The 23,881-nt window shown below is 53.4% G+C and overlaps 1 protein-coding gene across 20 annotated transcripts in view; it reads right to left on the bottom strand.

The window, feature by feature from the left end:
• Positions 1–23,881, bottom strand: part of DNM1 (dynamin 1) — a 47,767-nt gene that overhangs the window by 11,410 nt on the left and 12,476 nt on the right. For 13 of the 20 annotated variants that reach the window (XR_011569444.1, XR_011569437.1, XR_011569439.1 and 10 more), the window contains exons 2-17: positions 22,036–22,109; positions 21,655–21,804; positions 21,114–21,317; positions 20,724–20,822; positions 20,458–20,618; positions 19,337–19,479; positions 19,067–19,202; positions 18,803–18,870; positions 15,811–15,949; positions 10,338–10,424; positions 8,314–8,384; positions 8,075–8,126; positions 7,858–7,869; positions 5,483–5,596; positions 1,413–1,522; positions 395–506 (exon numbers count right to left, since the gene is read on the bottom strand). Coding sequence is in view for 13 of the 20 variants with exons in the window: in XM_070799337.1 (XP_070655438.1) it covers positions 395–506; positions 1,413–1,522; positions 5,483–5,596; positions 7,858–7,869; positions 8,075–8,126; positions 8,314–8,384; positions 10,338–10,424; positions 15,811–15,949; positions 18,803–18,870; positions 19,067–19,202; positions 19,337–19,479; positions 20,458–20,618; positions 20,724–20,822; positions 21,114–21,317; positions 21,655–21,804; positions 22,036–22,109 (1,732 nt within the window). In the remaining 7 variants the exon portion in view is untranslated. Of the gene's footprint in view, positions 1–394; positions 507–1,412; positions 1,523–5,482; positions 5,597–7,857; positions 7,870–8,074; positions 8,127–8,313; positions 8,385–10,337; positions 10,425–15,810; positions 15,950–17,543; positions 17,683–18,802; positions 18,871–19,066; positions 19,203–19,336; positions 19,480–20,457; positions 20,619–20,723; positions 20,823–21,113; positions 21,318–21,654; positions 21,805–22,035; positions 22,110–23,881 lie in introns of all 20 variants that reach the window. The other 7 variants (XM_019970923.2, XM_019970924.2, XM_019970928.2 and 4 more) reach the window with 3 other exon arrangements.

Genomic DNA, 23,881 nt, shown 5'->3' with positions numbered 1-23,881 from the left:
AGTGAGCATAGCCGAAGCAGACACACATGGAGAGGAAAGAGGAGGGACTGAGTAAGCAATCTGGGCACTGCACCCCAATTCGAAGGCAACTCTCGACTTTGTCACAGTGAAAGAGGGGAGAAAAGTGAGGGCAGTCACAAGAAACCACCATTATATGAAAGGCATACAGGAAATGCCATCTGCAGCAGAAAAAGGGTCATGTAAAATGGCATTGGAGAAGGATGGGAGGAAGGCTTAACTGATCCCACCCTGGGGCAGGTAGAGGGAGGATTCCTGCTATTTCTGAGCCCAATATCTTGAAAATATGGCACGACCTGGCATCACTGAGGGTGGCTCCACCACAGGACCCCTTATTTAAGCAGCTTGCCCCTCCTTTACTTCCCCTGCCACTCACCCCAACACGCTCAGGGTACACGCCAGCCCTTAGAAAGGAGGCCTTCCAGCTATCCACCTCCTCCTGTGTCTCGCAGGCCAGCTCCAGCTGCCGATAATCCTTGTAGACATTCCTGCAAGGTGGGGCCGGTGGTGAGGGGAGACAGGGCAAAGCCCTTTCACCTTGGTAGTTAAGGGCACGCGTGGACAGGGGTCATCATGCCTGCAGGGCCAGTCCTGGCTTTCTTATTTCCCAGCTGTGGCAAGTCCCTTCCTCTCTCTCAGCCTCAGTTTTCTCATCTGGAAGATGGGTTAATAATAACAATTCCTGGGACTTCCTTGGTGGTCCAGTGGTTAAGACTCCATGCTCCCAATACAAGGGGCCCAAGTTCAATCCCTGGTCAGGAAACTACATCCCACATGCTGCAACTAGAGAACTTGTGTGCCACAAGATCAAAGATCTTGTGTGTTGCAACTAAGACCCAGCACAGCCAAATAAATTAATAAAAAGTTAAAAATAGTAACAAGTCCTGCCTTTTAGGGTCATTGTGAGAATTCAGTGAAATAAGCAGTAAAATACTCTCTTAGAAAGGGACTGAGCCCTCATCAAAGGGGCACCCATGACAGTGCAGTCCTTGGTTTAGATAGCAAGCCCCATTGCCCCCTCCCTGGCTTTCTCCTCTTGGCAGCTGTATTGAACCCACATCTCTGAGTGGGAGAAAGGCCCCTAGAGTCAGCCCTGGGTTGGGAGGTGAGAGGCCTGGTACTGCCAGTATCTTACCCAGGGCAGTTACTAACCAAGTGCTTGCAGAAGGGGAGGAAGGAGGGAAGGAGAGACAGAGGCGGAGAGGGAGGGAGGTCAGGTGGGAAGGAGAAAGGAAATGGGGGTGGGGAGCACAGACCAGGAATGAGATCTTGACATGAGTCTAGCACAGAGGAGAAACTCAACAAATGTTTGTCAAATGAATGACTTGTTGGGGGGCTCGGGGCAGGTCCCTCTCCCTTCTGGATCTGTGGGCCCCATGGGGGAAGGTGGGCACCTCTGCTCCGTGTTGAAGAGGGCAAAGATGTGCTTGCTGGACATGAAGCCCTTCTCCACGTCCCGCAACTTCAGGTTATCCACGGACAGCATGTACTTCTTCTCTTTCTCCTGAGGGAGAGCAAGGAAGGAGTGATGGTGAGGTTGGCGCTGTTCTCTGCCCCCCCTCACTCCATAAGGATGCTCTGCGTTGGGGCGAGGGGTTGGGGTGGGCACCTGGGACTAGGGACCACCAGCCCCCTAGAACTGTGCAGGCTCTATCTGGTAAGAGCCTGGCCCCAGAGCTCTGGGCCTGCCAGACACCTTGGCTCAAGCCCTTCCCACCACCTCCGCATCTGTGCCAGAGCTCAAGAGCCCGGGGTAGTGAGGCTGAGCTTGGCTCCCACATCCAGCCCCAAGCAAGCCCTGGATACAAGCCAGGCCAGCCCCAGCCAGGGACCGCCACACTCAGCCTCTCTCGCCCCCGGCCTGGCCAGTGGGGCCTGCGTTGGATAAGCCTCTGACTTCATTTCCTGACTAGAGAGACAGGGAAAGAGGGGGGGGCCACCAGGGCCTGGTGTCTTCAAAGGGCTGGCTCAGCAGCCCCCCCGACAGCCGCCCATGTGTTAGCAATCAGACAGACACACAGCACAAGCCTAGAAGTGGTGAGTGTGTGCAATGTGTGGGGTTGTGTTTGTGCAAATCCATGCCCGCCAGAGCACGTGCCCTCTCACCATTGTCCCTGTGCCCGTGTGTCCTTGTGTGTGCATGAGGGTGCCTGAGGAGGTGCCAGTCCGACCATGTGGGTGAGTATGTTTGTATGTGTGCACAGTTTTTTTGGTGTGCACGGCAGTTATAAATATCTGTGTGTTTGCACAAATGTGCCTCTGGGACATGTACATATCGTTTACATAATGGGCTGAACCTGGTTTATCTGTATCGTCTAGGAGGAGATATGCTTATCTGTGGGTGGCATGCGGGTGGCAGGCCTATGTGCACATGTGTCTGTAGGCTGCTCTGTCCTACAGACAGAAGGGAGGAGCTCTGGAGTCTGCAGAGGAGGTACCCGGGGATGGGGCTCTGGGAGGAGGGGAAGGGTGTCTGCTGCCTGTACCCCATTAGCCCACCCGACTCCTCTGGGCCCATGCCCCCGGGTGGGGCGAGGTGTCTGTGTGGGTTTGGAGGACTCCGGGCCTCGCCCAGGATCTTGGGCGGCGGGGTGGGGTAGGGGAGCTGGGTTTAAGAGGACCCTGCTCCCGGTCCTGGTGTCATCCTACCCACCTCCCTCTGCCTGCCCCCACCCACCACCCACCCGCCTGGACCGACCAGCCACATAAAGCCCTCTTTATGCCAGGCGGGTGGCCGGGAGCACCGGAGGGCGGCTGGGGGAGGAGAGGAGGAAGTCACACACACGGCCAGGGAACATCTGGAAGCATTCGAGGGAGGCCCCGCCGCCACCCGCCCTGGGGTTGGATCCAGTGAGGAGCAGCCTCCTCCTTCCCGCAGGCCGGCCCCCTCCCCAGGCCCCTCCTTCCCAGCCACAGCTCCTGCTCGCCCCTGCCACGTCAAAAGAGGCAGAAGGGGAGTCGGAGCAGAAAGGGGACCCCGGACCGGTTGGGCTGGGCTGGGGGGCCTTGCATCTCCGGGACACGGGGCCGAACTCACACCCGACGGACAGACACTGCTGCCTGGATGGATCGTGGGACCCCCTCCACTCCGTCTACCCAGTGTTTAGACTATCTGTTCAGGACTCCCAAATTGTACAGTAGTCTGCACATTGGTTAGGCTGGGCTGGGTTAGACCCTCGGCGCCGCCGCTGGAGACCTGGACCGACCCCCGGCCGCCATCCCACAACCGGAGCCTGGAGCCGGGGCAGGGGGCTTGGGGGGCACAGGGTGGAGGCTGGGAGGAGGCACCGAGGGAGGCGGGGCGGGGGGGGGGTGCCACGCTGCTGTGGGATGGGGTGGGGGTGGTGATGGGTGGCAGAGGGAGACTGAGAAGATGGGGGGTCAGTGAGGGCTGGGCTGTGGGCGACCGCCTGTCTGCCCAGAGGGTCATCCAAGTCCTGAAGAGCAGACGGCTGGTGGAGAAGGGGGACAGATCAGCCTCCCCCCAGTCCGGACCACCTCCGTGACCCCAGCAGTTTTAGTGCAAAAAAAAAAAATCCACTCACATCCAACACACACAGGCACCCTCACCTCAGCACCAACACCCCACCCCCAACTCAGAAACATACATTCCTGCATTCAAGTTTTAAATTGCACGTCCAATGTCCCACACACATACAAGTGCACACACACACAAGCTCCCACAGACACACACTCATATCCACTCACAACGGAACTCTGGTCCTCTCCCATCCTTACATCCCCAGTACATACGATACATATTCTCAAACGTGCCACACGCACGTCCTTGCTCCTGGAGCCCACTCGCCGCACATACACACCGGCATTTACACACTGAGCACGGGCACACGTGGTCTGCCCCCAAACGCACACGCAGACCCTCACATACCAAACACGCCCTGATGCTTATAACCCAGACGCTCTCCTGTCAAACACCCACACGCCGCGTCCACCAGGCTCCCACCTCCCGGCATTCTCTGCCCACCCCCTCCCACCCCCACAGACAGGCCAGCATCACATGTGACTCAACTCAGATGTACACACAAAGCTCCCAAAAGACACCCCGCCACGTACACATGTACAAGGACGGGGTGGGGGGGGCCCTCTCAGATACACTTCTTTCTCCCCCACAGTGTAGACAGTCGCTGGCCCTCAGCCCCAGCTCACAATGTCCCCCGGCCCTGTGTAAGGAACTGCAGCATAGGGGCACCAGTTGTGGGGGCCAGCAGTCGGCACCCCCCCATCCACGGCACACGTCTAGGGAGCCTCCCTGGGAGGCAGAGCAGGAAGCGACCCCCACCCCACCCCCCCCCCCGCATGCCCCGCCACCTCACGCTCCATCCCTTCAAGGGGCCCCGGGCTCTGGGAGAGGCCAGGGTTGGGGTAATGAGGTCCAGATGGCTTGGCGCCCCTGCCAGTGACGACAGAGGGGGCCCGCCCAAGGTGGGGAGGGGGGCCCTACCTCGGGCAACTCAGAGGGGGCCAGGGATCACCGAGAGGGGCTTGGAGACCAAAATCGCAGGCCACCACCCCAAGCTCTGCTCCCCGCTGTCCTTCAACGGCCCCCTCAGGAAGAAGAGGGTCCCCTCCCCCACTCCTTGGCCAGCTGGAGTTCATTACCACAAGCCATCCCCCCACCCCCCTCCCCACTCCATCCCAGCCTTCCCTGCTCTCTTTGGTCACCTCTGGAATCCAGATGTGGAAGCCAAATAGACTGGTTCTTAAAGGAGACCAACAGCAGGGGAGGGAAGTGGCAGGGGGGTCTATGCCTGGCGGGCAGGGAGAGGTTCGGTGTGGCGCCTCTGTGGGCCCCATTGGTCTTGGACCCTCCGGCTGGAGGCACCCTGGGCATCTTGCTTGGACTGCGGGGCCTGGGGGACTGGGGTGCAGGGGTTAACACTGTGTCTGGCAGCTGGACTGTGTGTGTCATGGGCCTGTGGGGGCCACAGAGGAGCAGGCACGCCCTGGAGCAAGAAAACAGGAAGGCTGCGGGCCTGGTGGGGTCAGAGAGGGACGCTCAGCACCCCTGCCTACCCTCTCCAGGGCGCTCAGCCCCCAAGCTCCCCCATCCGGCCAAGCCATCTTCCCCATCCTGCCTGGATGAGCCCCCAGAACTGCCTGCTTATGGTCCTTACTTCCCAGCTTCACTCAAAGCTCTTTGATGGGATTTTTAAATACCCCTGTTGGGAGACTTCCCTGGTGGTCCAGTGGTTAAGAATCCGCCTTCCAAGGCAGGGAACATGGGTTTGATCTCTGGTCAGGGAACTAAGATTCCACATGCCCTGGGGCAACTAAGTCCTTGCACTGCAACTAAGTACTGGACCCAGCCAAAAATAAGTCAATCAGTCAGTGAAATAGATACCAAATACTCCTATTTGGTGGTCCAGTCCACTCCACTGTGGTAGGATCTAAACCTGACTGGCCATCAGACAAATCCCTTGATGACAAGTGTCCCTTTACTTACCTCGTCATCCTTGTACCAGGACAGATTCTCGGCAGTCAGCACAAACCAATACTCCTTGGAGCCTCCCTTCATGATGCCGATGTTGTTGATGGTCAGCCAGCCCTTCCGGATGACCTGAAAGGTGGTGTGGTGGGAGGACAGGAAGTCACTGGACAGAGGCCAGGATTCCCCATGGAAGATAGGTAGGCAAAGAGAGACACTCAAAAGGCCACCCCTCTCTCAGGTCTTGGAGGCCTGGCTGGTCAGGGACGGTAGGGGCCAGATCTACCCTGGTTTGAACCACAAGTGAACAGAGTGGAAGACAGAGGTCAGTTCAGGATAAAGAGCCTCTGTCAGTTGGAGCCATCTGAGTAGGCAACTGGTGGCCTTGGGAGGGGATGAGCTCCCCAGCACTAAAAAGTGTGCAAGCTGAGTTTAGGTGGCTGACTGGGCAACATGAGCCAAAGTATATCTTCTCAGCTTAAGAGTCAGCTTATTCAAAGACTTGTCTCAGGGACTTTGCACATGCTGATGTTGACTCTACCTAGAAAGCACTTCCCCCTGTTTGCCTGACAAATCTGACTCCATCCTCAGGGTATAGGCTCAGAAGTCACATTCTCAGACAGGCTCTCCCTGGCTCCCAGGATAATCAGAACCCATATTATAATCTTTCATCATTCCCTGAAGTTTTCTTCTATGATGATGACTGGGATTTTGAATCTGTGTGTGTGTGTGATTATTAGTTCATGTCGCCTGCCTTGCTAAACTGTGAACTCTCTCCTCTACTGGTGTATCCTAGTACTTGTCAGTGTGCTCCGCAGACAGTAAGTGATCAATAAATATTTGTGGCATGAATACACAAAGGCTGCCACAGTGGGATTCTAAGAGTTTTTGTCTCCAGGTCCCAGACGGGGGGTGGTGGTGGTAGAGTGGGAGGCGGGAGTGGGGGGTTGCTGAGCACAAATTGTCTAGACTCCTCTTCCCCGGGGAAACCCAGAGTAATGGGCAAAGGTCTCTTTCCACAGCAGGAAACAGCTGGCCCTGGGACCGTCCTGAGCCATCAACACAGATCTGGGCCTGTGGATTCTGGTTCAAGGGCAGGGCCATCGACTAGACCCTGGTGGCGGGCCAGACTGAGGGGATGAGGGAGCTGCTTCCACTCCCTCCCCCAAGCCCTGGCCTCCCTGGCTTCTCCCCTGAGAAGACAGAGGAGACTTAGGCTAGCAGGAAAGACCTCTGGGGTCAAGCCTGCTTGACCCTCTGGCTTCCCTGAGAAGCCTGAGAACCTAAGTCACACAGCAGATCACAGCTAATAGCTGCCTTAGCGGTTAACAGGGACAAAGAGCCAGATGCCTCTCTCACCCTGTCCCATCTGGAGAGGACCCCCTTGGCATCTTGTCACTGTCTTTGGAATTGAGTCCAAATGCTGTACCCTGGCTCTCCATCTCCAGCATCTGACCAGCAGACCTCTCTGCCCTGCTCCCGCCTTGACTCCCAGCCTTTGTGCTCCCTCGGCCACCGCAACTCTGCCCTCCTCCCTGCTCATTCAAAACCCCTTTCCAGAGCCTGGGCACCGGGAACCTCCTGTTCCCCCTGGGGCCTGACTGCAAGCCCAGCCTACAAGGGGCAGGACTAGAGTCTGACTCCTGTCTAGGGGCCAGCACAGTGTAGGTCCCAGTGAGTGTGTGCTGAATCAAATTGCCCTGGGATATTGCATTCATGAACTCCTTCCTTCTAATGAGCACCTATTGGGTGCCAGGCACTGCGCTGGGGGCCAAGGATTTACTGGTAAACAAGACAGACCCAGCCCTTCCCCTTAGAGGGCTCAAGAGGGAAGTGATATGATGTCAGTGAGCACACAAGCATCTAGATTATCACAAAGACACTATGGCCTCTGGAAAAGCTCGGACTCTATGGCTTGGGGTACAACTGGGGCTGAGAAGTGATGTTTCAGCAGAGATCTGAAGAACAGAGCAGGTGAGGAGGCCCCGGTTTCTTGACATTTCATTCATCTCTTTCCTCGACTCTCTGGTAGGGATGCCAGCTTAAAAACATTCTCTCTCATCCATCCATCCATCCATCCATCCATCTGACAGTAAAGAGCTCCTACTCAATGCCAGGTCTCTTCCAAACATTTTGGCCCACTCCAGCCCATGTGGTCTCCCTCTGGATGAAGGAGATGCTTAGCTCATGCACACCAAAGGACAGATTGGTAGGACTCTGTGTGTGGCTAAGCCTTGCCTCTGGCCTGAGTGCTTGTGTGGACACCCATGTGTTGCTGTGTGCAAGCAGCTCAAACCAAAAGGTGTCCTCTTGACCCCTGAGCATCCCCGCTACAAATGGGTCCCCTCCTCCCCCTCACTATACAAACCAAGAGCCCCAGTCCTGGTACTCACCAGAATCTCATCCTGCAAAGAGGTAACCATAGCAACCACGAGAAGCATCGGGAGAGAGGAGAGAGGGTTACTGAGGCAGAGTGGGAGGCTTGTGGCTGGCATCTGATAGGCTCCCTGGCCCCTGTGGGACCCTTCCCCTCGGGGGAGGGGGCTCTCAGAGCTTGGCGTCCATCCGGCACCCTCCATCCCTCCGGCTAGGGCACTGGAGTTCACTCACCTGGTTCCCTGAAGCCTTCTTCTTGTTCATCTGGTTGCTTCTCTGCTGAGCACTAATGAGGAGAGAAGGAAGAGTCCCAGAACCTCTCTCCAGAGGTCCAGCTTCATTGCTACTGTTCAGTGGGCACCAGACCCAGAGGCTTGCCCCAGCAGGCCTGGGCCCTACACACACACACACACACACACACACACACACATAGTCACACAAACTGTCACCTTCTCTGACCAAGGAGCACTCACTTGGCAAAGCCTATGAAGTCCTCATGGTTGGTATTCATGTAAGCCAGCTCAATATCGATGAGGAGCATGACCTTCAAGGATACACAGGTCAGCAGGCAAATGGAAAAGATACCATAGAGTTTTAAAATGCATGAACATCTGGGAGAAGCACACTTGCAGCATATATAGAATCCATAAGAAATAAATCTATAAACCATAATAAACAAAGAGATCCATAATAGTATCCATAATAAATAAAGAGTTCCTAGAAATCAATAAATGGAAGACAAGAAACACAAACCAAAATAGTCAAAGAACCTGAATGGGTAATCCATAGAAGAAATGCAGATAACCAATAAGGATATGTAAAAAATGCTCCCTCTTGTTCACAAAGAAATGTAAATTAAAATGGGACCCTTTTTGACCTTTCAAATTAATAATAAATATTGGGACCAATGTGGGCACAGTTGTAGGAAGACATACCATAGATGGAAGTATAAACATGCATCATCTTCTTGGAGGGCAGTTTGGCAATATATGACAACATTAAAATGCATATACTTGGGACTTCCCCAATGGTCTAGTGGTTAAGAATCTACCTTCCAATGCAGGGGATGTGGGTTTGATCCCTGGTCAGGGAACTAAGATCCCACATGCTGTGGGGCAACTAAAGCCTGTGTGTCTTAACTACTGTGCCCATGCGCCGTAGAGCTCATGCTCAACAAGGGAAGCCCATGCATGCCACGACGAAGATCCAGCACAGCCAAAACTGAAACTGAAAAAAGTGGGTGGCTGAGGACAGCACCATTGTGGAGAAGGAGTGTATAAGGATGAGGCTGGGGACTGGGAGCCAGAAGTGGGTACAGACGGAAGGATGACAGGGAGATGGACAAGGAAAAAGGACTCACCTGTGAGCTCTGTGAGAGCTGTAAGGGGGCCTGCTTACTTCTGTTCCTCTCAACCCAGAGGAGCACTCAGTGGACATGCCTCTTATTGAATGAATGAATGAGTATTTGATAGATGACTACATAAAAGGAAGGGAGGGTGCCTAGGAGGGGGTGTATGGTGACCCAGAGAAACAGGAAATAGAGAGAGAGGCCCAAATAGGGGTGACCAGAGTATAGAAAGTTGAGAAGCAGATGGTAGGATTGTAAAATGGAACAGCTTCTGTAGAAAACTCTATGGCAGATCCTCAAAAAATTAAACATAGAAGTACCATATGATCCAGTGATTCCATTTCTGGGAATACACTCCAAAGAACTGAAAGCAAGGTCTCAAAGAGATATTTGTGCACCCATGTTCATAGCAGCATTATTCACAATAGCCCAAAGGTGGGGGGAAAAAACCCAACTCAAATGGATACGCAAAATGTGGTCTACCCAAACAATGGAATATGATTCAGCCTTAAAAAGGAGAGTTATCCTGACACGTGCTACAACATGGATGAACCTTGAGAACATTACGCTGAGTGAAGCAAGCCAGACACACAATGACAGTTGTTGTTTGCTTCCATTTATACGAGGTACCGAGACTTGTCAAATTCATAGAAACAGAAAGGAGAATGGTGGTTGCCAGGGGCTGGGAAGAGGATGGGATGGGAGTCATTGTGTTTTGTGTTTTTTTTTTGCTGTGCCATGCAGCATGCAGGATCTTGGTTTCCCAACTGGGAATCAAACCTGAGCCCCCTGCATTGGGAGCGCAGAGTCTACACCACTGGACTGCCAGGGACTGTTTAAGGTGGAGGTGGGCAGAGTTTCATTTTAGGAAGATGAAAAAGTTCTGGACATGGATGGTGGTGATGGTTGCAATCTGAATGTCCTTAAGACCACTGAACTGCACGATTTGAAGTGGGTAAAACAGTGAAATGTATGGTATGTGTATTTTTTTCTCACAATAAAACAGAGTAAGAGAGACACATAAAGTTAATATGGGGAGAGAACGTATACGAGAGACTGAGACAGAAGAGACTAACGGGGAAGAAGGAGGTGAGCCCAGGGGCAGGAGTTCAAGGCCAGGGAAGAGTGGGCAGTGCCAAGTGGGCTCACCTGCTCCTTGGTGCGACCCTCGCGCTCCCGGATGTGGGTGGTCACAATGCGCTCCATCTCCTCCCGCAGCCGGGGGTACTGCTGGAGCTGAGAAAGGGTGGCAGGGGAGAGAGCCAGGTACACAGCGGGCACAGGCAGGGGGCACCCAAAGCCCACCAGAATCCAGGGTGGGGTGGGAGGGACACACCAAATGCCCAAGACTTGGGGGCCCAGGAAGCTGACGGCACCAAGCCACGGCCACCCCTTTCCCTCAGTCGTGGGAGCCAAATGGCAATTCAAGGGCCTTCCCGGGTCTGGGCCCTCTTTACTAGCCTACCTGGGCAACTTCATGGGGGCTGGTAGTTCCCATGCGCACAAGTGCCTTGGGAATCAGCCTGCTCCTCGGCAGCCATCTTGCTGGCAGCCATCTTGGAAACAGACCTATTCGATTGAGGCCTTTGTTTGGGGGCACAGTTAGCTCCCCAAACGTTCACTCATCCTCAGGGCTACGCTTTGCCTTTTCAAAGGCTTGCAGACACACTCAAGTGGGGAACCAGGCAGGTAACAGCCTGCAGATTACTGTCCGGGGAGAATCTGGGGAGGGCAGGGCCCAAGGTGCCAGCTGGCCTCCTGAGTCAGGCTGGGGACAGGCAATGCTCCTTGTAAGAGCTGGGGGAGGGGAGGTAGGGGAAAACCAACAGTCACACAAGGGCCATGCAGGAGGCACAGGCATGCTTGGGGGGTGGGGCGGCATGCGGAGTTGGGGGGGGGGGCAGCAGCATGAGCAGTACCCTGCGGGGGGCCTGGTTGGGCCCCAGGCCTTCATGGTAGAATCCACCCAACTCTTCTTCCCTTTGCATGCCTTGGCCTGGCACTACCACCCCCCAGACACATTTGCCTGGCTCCAAGCTGGCTGGCCAGCCTGCCTGTGTCTGCCCCACTCCTTTGGGGTAGAAGTTCAGCAGCACCCCTCTTCCGCTCCTAGTTTTTAATCAACTGAGGCTAAAGGGGAAGTTGTTCCAAATCCTTGGCCTATGAACTCTGTCCCCAGCTCAGCCAGGCTCTGGACAAAACCCAGATGGACTCCCCCTTCAAGATTCTGTTGAATGTCACCTCTTCCAGAAAGTCCACCATGATAACCTCTATGTCCCCTCCCCCACCCCCTGCAACACACACCCTCTTCCCTCACCAAACTGGACTGTAATTGCCCTGAAGGCAGAGGCAGGGTTGGGCACACCACGGTGCTCAAAGAGGGCAATGTTGAAGGAATGAGTGAATGAATGAAGGATGGATGTCTCTGCCCTCCTTGCCAAGGTGAGCAGACATGGGCTCCTTTCCCCTGTGGCTCATGAACCAGCAACTCCTCAGAAAGGGGGACTCGCTGCACTGCTGAGGACAGGAGTCTACTCCCAGGGACCTGCTCCTCTGCCGGGCGGGGCTCAGGCCGGGCAAAACTAGACCCACACCTTGTCCCTCTTCCTATGCCTGGCTCAGGTCTCTCAGGCGGATCCCCCTCTGTGGGAAGAGAGTTGAAGGTTAGTGTGCCTGGGTCACAAGTAGGGATTCTGAGGGCAAGAAGGAGGCCAAGGAGATGGGGTGAGGTCTTCAGGAGAGGCAGGAGGGTGGGGAAGAAAGCAGCGTCCTGGGTGTCAGCCCAGGAGAAGCAGCCTTGAGAGGTGCCACATCCTCCCAACCATCCCATGACTGTGCCAAGGGTGTGGCTCATGTGGCCAAGCTCAGGGGACCTGGGAGAGAGGCAGCCTGAGACCAGGGGCTTAAAAACAAATGCTGGCTGGAGGGGTCCGGTGGACCCTGCTGCCCCACAAAGCTCGAGGATGCGCTGTCACTCCTTTTCGAGACTGAGTCACGGCCACCAGAAAAGCCTCCTCTGAGATGGTCCCAAGTGCTTCCTCCCAGGGTGGGGTTGGGGTAGGGGCAGGGAGGGAGGAGGAGGAGCAGTTTGCCAAAGAGCATGACCAGTTCTCCCACTAACCTCCTGGACGCTACAGTGGTCAAGTTTTCCACGTGTCACAAGTGACAGGGCAGCCTCAGCCCCTTTGAGCAGTTCTGTTCCCTTTGAGCATCTTTTTCCATTCTGGCTGCCTCTGCGCATTTCCAGGACTTTCAGCCAGTTTTTTAAATGGATCTTTTCTCTCTCAGTTCCTGGCTAAGTGGGGCAGTCAGCCTGGAGCCCACTGTTTAGGAGTCAGGAACGCAGGCCGTGGAGCCACATGGCTCTGGGTTCAAAGCCAGCCCCCTGCCCTGCTGACTGTCCTTGGGGAAGTGATTGGACCTTCTGAGCCTCAGTTTTTCCATGTGTGAAATGGGGTAATAATAGCACCTTCCCTCTTGGCATTGTTGAGAGGACTGAGCAGCACATCCTGTCCTGGACAGTAAACTCCAGATTTCATACAGAGATGAAAACGCTTAGCCCAGCAGGGCTAGGAATAATTAGCAGAAGGGTGTTGCTAAATTTGGAAGACTTAGGGAGGAAAAAAAAAGATGAAGATGGGTGAATTTCACTATGTAAACCAAAAAACTACTATGCATTAAATCAATCAAAGGGCATTTTTAAAAATAAATAATTTACAAGCTTTCCTCTCTAAAGTCTTTGTTGATCAGTTGTCTACTTACAAAAACTTACCAACTCACTATAAGAAATCTGAATATGACTGAAGTTTGTGAAGTAGAAACAGAAAAATTCCTATGTTCTTTGCCTTCTCAAAATAATGGTTAATAACTATGCCTTTAGAACTTGATAATTTATGTAGGTTATTATATTGTATTTTACTTTTTGTATATTTATCATTTAAATATATTTCTTTCCCCCTAAATTCTATATATTATTTTCTGAAACCTGCTTTTCCCCCCATAGTACATTGTGGAAGGACATATGAATGGAAATAAATATCCCTTGCCCGTTTAACAACTAGTCTTTCATTGTATAATACTATAATCAATATCCTCTTGATGGACATCTGGGTTGTTTCCAACATATTACAATTTACCCTAATTACTACTTTTTTGGAATGCAATTCAGCAGTGTTTCACAATTTCTATATCTAGTAATCAGTCTTCAAGGAATCTGTCCTAAGGAAATAGTTCTAGAGAAAGAAAATTAAAACTACTTATACACAAAGATATTCATTGCCAGGGTATTTATAATATTGAAAGACAGGAAACAATTTCAGCATTCATCAATAGGAAAATGGTTAAATAAACCATGACAGTAATAAATCAATTCAATAGAATATTATGCAATCATTAGAAATGCTCACATTGACTTTGTAATAACACCCACCAAAATGTTGGGAGAAAAAGCAGGATACTAATATATTCACAGTGTGAGTACCTAATAATGTACATAAGTCTATGTATAGAAAAAATAGTTTGGAAGAATAAATTGGTTAAAACTTTTTGGAGGGCAAATCTTGCAGAAGTTACCAAAAGTGTGAATGCTTACATCCATTGCTAGCTAGTTCTATACTAGAAATTTGCTATAAAGAAACAACAGGATAAATGCGCAAATACATTTATAAAGCTATTCACTGCAGAACTGTTTGTAAAACGAAAAACAAAAAATTGAGACAACCTAAGTGTCTGTCAATAGGATATTGAATATGTAAATCATGTCATATTTCTACAGTGGAATACAGTACAGTGTTCAAGGGCATAGTCTTTATGTAGCTACTGCAAGGATTTCAGTTCATACTATTCAGTAAAAACGAAGAGCCCATGGATCAGTGTGGTCAGTGTGATCTCTGGTTAAAACTGGTGAATATGTGTAATTAGTTAAGGAAGGAGTGCTGCCAGCAGCTATCTCCAGGGCTGTGGGGTTATAGGGACTTTTGCATTCTCTGTGCAGTTTGAGTATTTTGGTAACAGTCATGTATGATCAGAATGAAATCAGTACTGCTAATTTCATTCTTTTTAAAGGACCATGTGTGTGGCAGCCTGGATGTGAGGGGAGTTTATATATGTAGTTTATATGTGTACGGCTGAGTTGCTGTGCTGCACACCTGAAGCTTTTGCAACACTGCGAATTGGCTATACTCCAATATAAAAGTAAAAAGTTGAAAGAATAAATAAACTAGTTAAGTATAAATAAATAAAAGAGGAGTGTATTTACAGAAAGTGTATGAAAGTCTCAGTGTGGTTCTCTTGAAAGGGAGGGTTGTTGCCTCCTTTTTATTCTTAGGGGTTTTCCATATTTTATCTATTTGAGAATGTATCACTTTCACTAGGAAAAACCAAAATGAAAAAAAAAATTAGATATTGTCTTGTTTTGTAAAGAGATTTGAGGCAGCTTGAAATAAATGCATGGGACTTCCCTGGTGGTCTAATGGTTAAGACTCCATGCCTCCACGGCAGGGGGCTTCGGTTGGATCCCTGTTTGGGGAACTAAGATCTCACATGCATGGTGCAGCCAAAAATTAAAAAAAAAAAAAACTCAGTATTTTTTAGTTTAACAAAAGTTAAGATCATATCGCTTAGTAGTCATGATGTTGTGGGACCATGATTTAGATATCATGATATATACTCTACAATAGAGAATCCAGCTCAGATTTGATTCCACCTGGATCAGGCACTGAGTGGACGCTAATTTGCTTAATCCATTCCCATCTGGCACAAAAGTGAGCAAAAGTGAGACAGGACTGTGAAAGGGGCGCACAGGACTAATTGTGTACGAGCCACAAAAACTGTGATACCTTACTTGAGACGTGAAGTTAAGGCAAAAATTCCCCCACCTCCCAGCATAGGAGCTTTCTCAAACACAAGCAAGGCTGGACTCATGCAGGCCTCTGGGAAGGACTGCTTTAGATGATCTGGTGAAAAATCCCCCAAATGCCCTGAAGTAGACAAACAGGAAAAAGGCATCTGAAAGGTCAGAGACTACTCAAAAGAGGCTGACCCTGGCAAACGTGTATGGATTGCAATCAAGGGAGTAATCCAATATGCTTTTAGGCAAATTAGTGTTGGGACTGGGATGGCTCCCCTGGCCCAGGAGGCCCTGATCCAAGACCTCTTCCCCTGGTCTCCGTAAACCTGAATCCCATTCTGCTGTTCTTTTCTGAGATTCGGTTTTGTCATCTGTAAAATGGGGATAAGACTATCCACTGCTTGGGGTTGTTCGAAGGATGAGGTCAGATAACAAGGGCAGGCACTTAGCCTAGTGCTTAGCACACAGTAGGTGCTCAATAAACAGCATCCAGCTCCTTATTATCATTGTTGTCAAAGGCACCACCGAGGGTGCTTGGGTGAGAGCAGTCTGCTAGGCGGAGGTGGGGACCTGAAGGGATTATGAGGACTGTAGACCCAGGGTTAGAAGCTGGCACCAGATCTCAGAGCCAGGAGCCACCCGGGCTGGCCTGGGTCCACCTGAGTGCTGAGAGGTCGCCAGGCTTGCTCAGCAGCTGGTTGCGGCCCACCACAGGAGGCCCTGGCCGTGAGGAAGCCATGGCCAGGCCCAGCCCCTCCCAGGCGGCCATCATACCTTTTCACTACACTTTCTGATGGTGGCCGTGAGCTCACTGACTACCATATCCACACACTTGATACTGGGCTCTTTAAGCTTCTGCACCTGCTTTTTCACTGTGGCTTCAAAAGCGAGGTCAGGTGTGAAGAGGCCCGTCCTGCACCCGGGAGGAGGAGGGGGGCAGGACGGGGTGCAGCCAGGGGTGGGAGGGCGAGGAGGTGGAGGGGAGTGAAGGCCAAGCGGAGCCAGGGTGCAGGGTGGAGGATGGCAGGGGCACGAGGGAAGAGAGACACCAACACAGAGAAAGAGAGAGAGGAGAGAAGACAATGTGAGCGCTGGGCCTGGCCCTCCTGTTACCACCCAGACTGGCACCTCCCAGGTGTTGCCAAGTGCCGCACCCCCCCTCCAGGGCTCTGAGGGCATGGGAGGGGTGTGAGGGACCAAGCCCCGGCACCATCCAAGGGCCCTTACTGAGTTCATATTCTTTCCCAGGGCTTGGCTCCGCGACTCTTCAGCTACCCTGAAGCCTGCCCCCTCTCTCTTTTCCAGCGCTGTCTTTGTCACAGCCCGGGGTCCTGCTGAGGAGCTGACCCAGGCCCGGACTCCACTCACCTCCATTCTGGTCAATGCTAGGTTTCCCAGAACCTCCTGTATTTGCTTCGTCCCGCCTCCAAAGCCCAGCACCATTCCCTATTTGCCAAGGTCGTGGCAGCCCGCTGCCCAGGCGGTGCACTGCACAACTCCAGGGGGCGCCATTTACTAGACTGTGGGGTAGAGGATGCCTCCCAGAGTTGTGTGTAGCTGCCTGGTCTCCATTCTCTATTTCCTGCTCTAATCCGGCCCTTCCCTTTCTCCTCAAGGGGCATCCTGTGCCTCTCCTCCAGTGGAGTCTGGAGGAGCTCAGTTTGGAAAGACAGAGAGAAGAGGAAAGACAGAAAAGAGTGAAGATGGTGATAGAGAGGGGCCAGGACAGCTGTGGGGAGGGGAGAGGAAGGGAGGCTAGGGGGTGGAGTCCAAAGCCTTGGCTCGGAGTTATAGCTCTGCCACCTCTGAGCTCACATGACCTTGGGCAAGTCACTTGATCTCCTGAGCCTCAGTCTTCCTGCTGTGAAATGGGTACCATCTTCCCTGCCCTGCCCTGCCCTCCTTGAGTGGTTCTGTGAGGCAGATGGAGGAGGATTCTGTCCCTGGAAGTCTGGATGTGGATGGAAGGGACAGGGAAGGTCCTGAGTGAGGGTCCTGAGTGAGGGTGGGGGTGAGATGGGGAAGATGAAGGACGGTAGGGAGTTGGGGTACCTGCTTGACCTGGGTCCTCTGGATCCCTCTGGCTGTCCAGGCCCCTTGGGTGGCACCCAAGAAGGTCCTGTACCTCTTCTGTCTCCAGGGCCAAGACTTCCCTGAGACCCCTCCCTGGAGACCCCAAAGATGACTCCACCTCTGGGAGCAGGAAGGGGACTGAGTCCCTTCTTCTCCCTGAGCTGGGGGAGCTCTTGGTGGGCTCTCGGAGCAAATAACCACTGCCATATCTGTCTTTCCAATGTCTAATCCCTTGGTCCCCCCAGCCTGGGGGCCAGGGCTGGTTGAGGACCCCTCAGAGAGTCCCGCTCTCCTGGACTGCGGTGGCCTGCCTCCCCCGCCCCGCTGAGGTCTGTACATGCTACTAGGGGGCAGTGGGGTGGGGTGGGGAAGGAGCGCCTGGCAGCAGAGCAGGGCGGGGCAGAGGTGGGAGGGGCTGGCCGGGCGCCAGTTACCTTCTTGGTGCACTGTCTAACGGTGCTGATTAGCTCCGAGATAACCATGTCCACACACTTGAGACAAGGTTCTCGGATCTTCTTCACCTGCTTTTTCACAATGGTCTCAAAGGCCATGTCTGGGGTAAAGAGCCCGGTTCTGAATGCCCGGAGCAGGAGAAGGGCACAGTGTCACAGGCCAGCTCCTGCCAGGAGTACCAGGCCAGGGCCCCATCCCGACCCCCTGAGCTCTGCCCTCGGGGTCCTCCCACTACCCCTCTCTGGGCTTCAGTGTTCCCATCTGTAAAATGGGCAGGAGGGACTCTAATGAAGGTCTTTCAATTGATGCTTTTCAGGGTAAGGTCTGCTTATAGTTGGTGCATATGTCCTGTTTTGTCTTCAGATTCTGTTCCTACAAAAGGTTCTGTGGCTAGAAATGGTTTGAAAACTGCTGAACTGGGTTGTCTCTGAGAGCCTTACTGGGAAGAAAGCATTTTATTTTAAGACTAGGAGAGAGATTTTTTTTTTCCTGTGCCTTAGCCAATGCAGTCTGTAAATTCATGCCAAACCTTGGAATGGAACCTGCATTAAAGCAGTGACATTTTGGTCTGGTTCACTGCCTAGGCACATAGCGGGTGTTTTAAATTTTCTTGTTGAAGGACCAGTGTAGCTCTGGATCCCTGGAGCAGAGGCTAAGATTTTAAGGACTGGTCTATTTCCCAGTCTTCCTTCCTGCTCCACTGGCCTTGGTGTTGACTGGAAGGAGGGAAGTGGGGCGGAATGGGGCCAACTTTGGGCTAACAGGATCATGGGAGGGTCTGGAGGGTTGAGAGGCCTCATTCCATCACAAAAGGTTCACAGACCAACACGTGGTAGCCTATCTCAGGCCCTACCCATTGGTTTGGGCAACTTTGTGCTGGAGACGACTGATGGGAGCTGTCTCACCTTGGGGATGGGCAGGGGACCCAAGCCCAGAGGGTGCTGCCCCTGCCACCTGTACCTTGGGCTGTACCCAACTAGTCTAGCCGCCAAGCCTTGTGCCCAGGAACAGGCAAAGGCAGGCAGCAGACGGCAGGTATTGGGGTAGCCCGGGTCTCCTATCCAGTGCCCCTCGCCAGAGCCTGTCCAAGTTGGAAGCCGAAAAGTCGGGGTTGAGGAGACTGAGCACTAGGGCTCTTCATCCTTCCCGAGGGGAGCTCACTCCATCACTCCCTCTACCTCTGCGCTAGACCCTTTCTGCCTTCCAGGGTTCGGCTTCCCTCCCCAGTCCCCATACGTGCCTAATGCCATGGATATTCTTGATGGCATAGCTGATCTCCCTTCGGAGTTCCTTCTCGTCAAACTCCATCTGTGTAGGAGACCAAGAGATGGCTGGTCAGGGCCTCTGTTTGTACTTGGGAGGTCAGGACAGGCTCCACCCCACTCCCAGGACTGGCACCAGGGCCTCTAGTTAAGTCAACCAACATACGTGTGAGAGAGTTCTAGGTAGGTGAGTGGGTGGGAGGGAGGTGAACCCTCCTGCCCCAGGGTGGGGGGCTGCCTACCTTGACCAACTCGAAAGGGAAGCGCTCATGGAAGATCCGGTTGATGCGGGCGCCCCCTGACAGTTCATAGGTGTCAATCTGGTCCCCTGAGCCTTCAATGCGCTTCTCAAAGTCTACAGCGAACTGCTGGACCATCCTGGGGAGAGTGGTGTCACCTGAGGGGGCAGCAGCAACCCAGTGCAGGGAGCCCAGGGAGAGACCCGGTGGTGCTGAAAGGCTGCAGGAGGGGCAGCTCCTCAATGGGGAGTCAGGGGTTGGGGAGGGCCTCACTGCAGCAGAGCCTTGGTCTTGCGTGCTGGGTCATCAGGGCGGAAGTTTTTGTACTCCTCCACCTCCTTCTCGATGGACAGCAGCTGGCTCTGGAGTTTGTTTCGCAGCCCTGGCAGTGTGTCCCGGATGTGGTTTGTCAGTTGCTGGGGGTAGGGGTGAGGAAAGCATGAAGACCATGGTCACAGAGACCCAGAAAGCCCACAGGACCAGGCAGGGACCAGGATGTCTGGGGCCCGTGTGGACGTGGTGAGGTGCAGAGCCACAGCCCTGCCCACCACTGCCCTGCCCACCGGAATGAAAGCTGCCTGGCACACAGTAGGTGCTCACAGAGGTGTTTTAATTGAACTAATGAGTCAGTAATGCCATTTTTAATAGAAGCCAGAAATTTAGATTTTTATTGGAAATCACCTGGTTTTGATTAATTCAATAGTGTTAGACACCACAAGAACCAGATGAAATAAATCAGGGGCAGTGATGACTGGAAGACTGCCCCCTTGTGCCCTCTAGGTTTAAGGCCTCCCTTAAGGTAATTCTCAAGTTCTGGGATTCTGGTTAGGTCACCCCACACAGTATCTCCCTGAAATGCACAATGACTGTAAGAAATGAGTCTTATCACAATTTTACAGATGTAGAAATAGAAGCTCAGAGAGCTGGAAAGTCTTGGTGGGTGAGGCGAAGCTGAGATTAGAAACAAGGTGTATGGCCTCCAGGGACCCCAACTTTGCCCCACGTCACACTGCCTCCCTACTGTCAACACACACACACACACACACACACACACACACACACACACCTCAGTGATTCTGGAAGCCCCATTCCAGGCAGAGAAATATCCAAGGAGTCCCCTGGGATCACCTGTCCCCAGATCAGCCTCTCCCCATTTCAGAAGGTACAAAGGTCTTCAGCCAAGTACGCTCCAGTCCTAGCCCCTAAGCCCAAGCCCTCATCAATGACACCCTCCATCCTGGCAGGGTGCCAGGGCTCCCTTCCTGGCCCCAGGAAAGGGGCAACGAAGCTCGGGTGCTACCTCACTGTGGGACAGTGGGCAACCCTCCCAAAATACACTTCAATGACTGTTCTCAGGCTGGTTTCCCAGACTTCATCCTGGCCTGAGCCCCTACCTGGTTGAGGACCTTCTGCAGGTAGGGCGTGCCCATGCGGTCAGCCAAGTGGCGGTAGGAAGGGTGGGAGAGGAAGAACTTGCGTTCAGCAGCCAAGGCAGCTGTGATATCTTTCTTACCATCGATGTCCTTCTGGCTTCGGTTCACGACTCCAATGTAGCCTGTGGGTGGGGTGGAGGTCAAGGGGCATTCAGTCTTGCAGGGAGTGAGGGGCTGGAGGTGAAAGGGAAGGGCTATCACGTGGGTCAGGGGCATGGCCTACCTACCTCTGCGCAGCGGGAGCAGCTTGTTCTCCAAAACATCGCGGGCATCTGTGCCCTCGTCCATCAGATCCAGCTTAGTGATGACCCCGATGGTTCGCTGACCTGGTGGGGAGGATGTGGCAGGAGAGGGTTGTCTACATCTGCACTCGCCCTCATACAGAAGACCCCAGGCACTCCCGATCCCACCACACTCCCGCTATCTCCCAGCCCTCTCCCTCCTTCACTCACTGCCTGCCTGTGCTCCGCCCCCATTCATTCTCCACGGTGGCCCAAACGACTTTTAAGGGCATAAATATGATCCCACTGCTATTCGCTTAGACCCTCCAGTGGCTCCCCCTTACCCTGTGAATAGACCCCCGGGGCCCTGCGTGTCGGCCGCCTGTGGGAACCTACCCTGGGGGTCCACCTCCTTGGCGACCTTGAGGGCATCAGAGTTGGCCAGGTCAGAGTTGGCCGGGGACACGGCCAAGATGAGGCAGTTCTCCTTGGTGACGAACTGCATAAGCATGTCCCGGATCTGGAACTCGATGTCAGGAGGTTGGTCCCCCACCGGGACCTTGGTCATTCCAGGCAAGTCCACTAGGGTCAGGTTCAGCACTGGACAGGGCGGCGAGAGGGCGGGCTCAAGGCGAGGGGCGTGGCCGTAGGCGGGGGGATTAAGGAACAGGGCCGGGTTTAGAGAGGACGTGTTTGGGGGCGTGGCCGTAGGTGGGTGGGGTTAGGGAAACGCGGAGGGCTAAAACGGAGACCCGTTAGAGGCGTGGCCAGAGGTGGGCGGAGCCACGGCTCGGTTCGGGGGCCAGAATACGACCTGCCGAGGAGTGAAGCCCGTGAGGCATCGGCTAAGGGGCGGGGCCAAGGAGACGGTTTCCTAAGGGGCGGGACTCGGCGAGGGAGCTGAGAGGCCGGGGGCGGGGCCAGGGTCAGATCTCACCGTGCGGCGAGTAAACGCGGAGGTTGATGGGCACTGGAGAGATGCCCTTGTTAGTGCCGGTCACCCGGTCGGTCTCAGCCTCAATCTCCAGGCGCACCTCTTCGAAGTCAGTGAATTTCTTCCCCTTGCAGTGCAGAAACTCGGCATATTCTGCCCCAGAAGGAGCCGGGCGCGGGGGAGAAAGCATCATAACCAAAGCTTACCTGGGTCTCATCTCCCACTGGGAAAAGACCCCTCACGTAAACACACACACACACACACACACACACACAAAACACTGCCTTATTCTTCCTCCCCCGACAACAAGGCCTCCTCTCCGTTAGGCATTTTTATCCCTGCTGTTCAGATGAGGAATGAGGTCCAAAGAGGGGAAGCCCATACCTGTAGTAGCATTGACCAGCTGCAGGACCAGGGGGCGTCGCGTGACAATGCCAGATCCTCGGGGCAAGAAGTCCCTGCAGTGAATTGAGGATGAGAGGAGAGTCAAGGTCTGAGGAGGCTCCCTGTGTCCCAGGGACGCCTGTCCTGCCACCGGGGGCCTCAAAGCTCCCCGGAAGTGCCTCACCACACCTCAGCCCAAGGGATTCATGAAGGGGAGAGGGCAGCTGAGAAAGATGGAAAAGACCACCCTCAAGTCCTCTGGGTCACAGAATTTGTGAGTCTGAACTGACCCTCAGACCTCTCTCAGTCTGCCCTGTGTTGGTTCTGAGCCAACAGGAAGTCCCTGCCCCAACTCAATCACTGCCATTCAACTCAGGAGAAACTGGGGCATGAGGTGCCCCACCCCAATGCCCAAATGTCCTGTGGCCACAGAGTGGGTGCCAAGGAAATGGAGCTGCACTTCGTCCCCTCCTTTCCGCTGTGGGGAAAGGCAGGATCTCACTTCCCCTTTTCTGGCCCCATCTGGCTGGGGTTGAGGATGAGGGGGATGAGGGAAAGGAGGAAACAAGGAAAAGGACTCATGCTTCTTAAGTGCCTACCACATGCCAGGCTCTTTGTGGGCAATATTTCATGGACTCTACACAATAGCCTCACTAGGAAGACAGTATTATTATCCCCATTTTACAGATGAGGAAACTGAGGCTCAGAGATATTCATGTTGCCCAGCCTGTATCTACTAGACCCTGCAGTAGATCTGTTTGACCCTCTGGTGAAGGCTTTCTGCCCATCATCTCCCAGCAGACCCAGATCCCTTTGAATGACTGGACTGAGGGGGTCTCAAAGTCACTTCCTGCCTGTAGACCTGATGTCTATTCCTCAGACATCTGCTATGTCAATTTCAGCCTCAGCAGTCCTTCTGGCTAACTCTTCAGGGTGCCACTTCTCTCTGTCCTGTCAGCTCTTTTCATCACTCCACCTGTTTACCCACAGCTCCACCCAAGCCAGCACAAGGGTGATGGTGGAGGCCTCTTCAGGGATCAGGCTACTGGGATTAGAAACAGGGGATTGCCAGGATTCAGGAAAGAGGGGAGCTAAGGGGCCACAGAGATCTCCTTCATGGTGAGGCACATGAAGGCCCAGGGAGGGGAAAGCATACACTCAAGGTACTATAGGGCTGGGACAGAGCCAGAACAGAAACCTGGATGCCCTACCCGGAGCCCAGAGCCTGACCTGGACTCACAAAGCTTTCTGTGCCTCAGGTTAAGGGCAGAGTGTCCCCGGAACAACAGAATCAGCCCAGGCTTCTGGGTTCAAGGCCTCATCTGGGGGCCCTGGGGAGGGCTCTTCCATTCTCTGTCCTCACCCTGCCCCACCTCTGGGGAGAGCAGAGACTAATGAGGAGGAGTCAGCCACTTTGTGGGGAAGGAGCATGATAAATCCTGCATTTATCCATCATTTCTAGGTGCCAGGCAAATGCTTTTCATTTGCGCAAGACTGTGAGGTTCAGAAGGGCAGGGCTCGCACTTTTCCATTACAAGAGGTGCTTAATAAATGGGCACTGAGGGAGCGCGGGTTCAGTTCCTTGTCAGGGAACAGAGAGCTCACATGCCGTGTGGCATGGCCAGAAAATTACATTAAAAAAATGGGCGCTGAGGACTTCCCTGGTGGTACAGTGGATAAGAAGCCGTCTATCAATGCAGGCAGGAGATACAGGTTTGATCTCTGGTCAGGGAAGATTCCACATGCCACAGAGCAACTAAGCCAGTGCGCCACAACTACTGAAGCCTGTGCGTCTAGAGCCCGTGCTCCGCAACAAGAGAAGCCACCGCAGTGAGAAGCCTGAGCG

The sequence above is a fragment of the Bos indicus genome, chromosome 11, assembly GCF_029378745.1.
Source record: "Bos indicus isolate NIAB-ARS_2022 breed Sahiwal x Tharparkar chromosome 11, NIAB-ARS_B.indTharparkar_mat_pri_1.0, whole genome shotgun sequence".
NCBI lineage: Eukaryota > Metazoa > Chordata > Mammalia > Artiodactyla > Bovidae > Bos > Bos indicus.
Note: the sequence above shows the minus strand (reverse complement) of the source record. Positions and strands in the feature narration are given on the sequence as shown.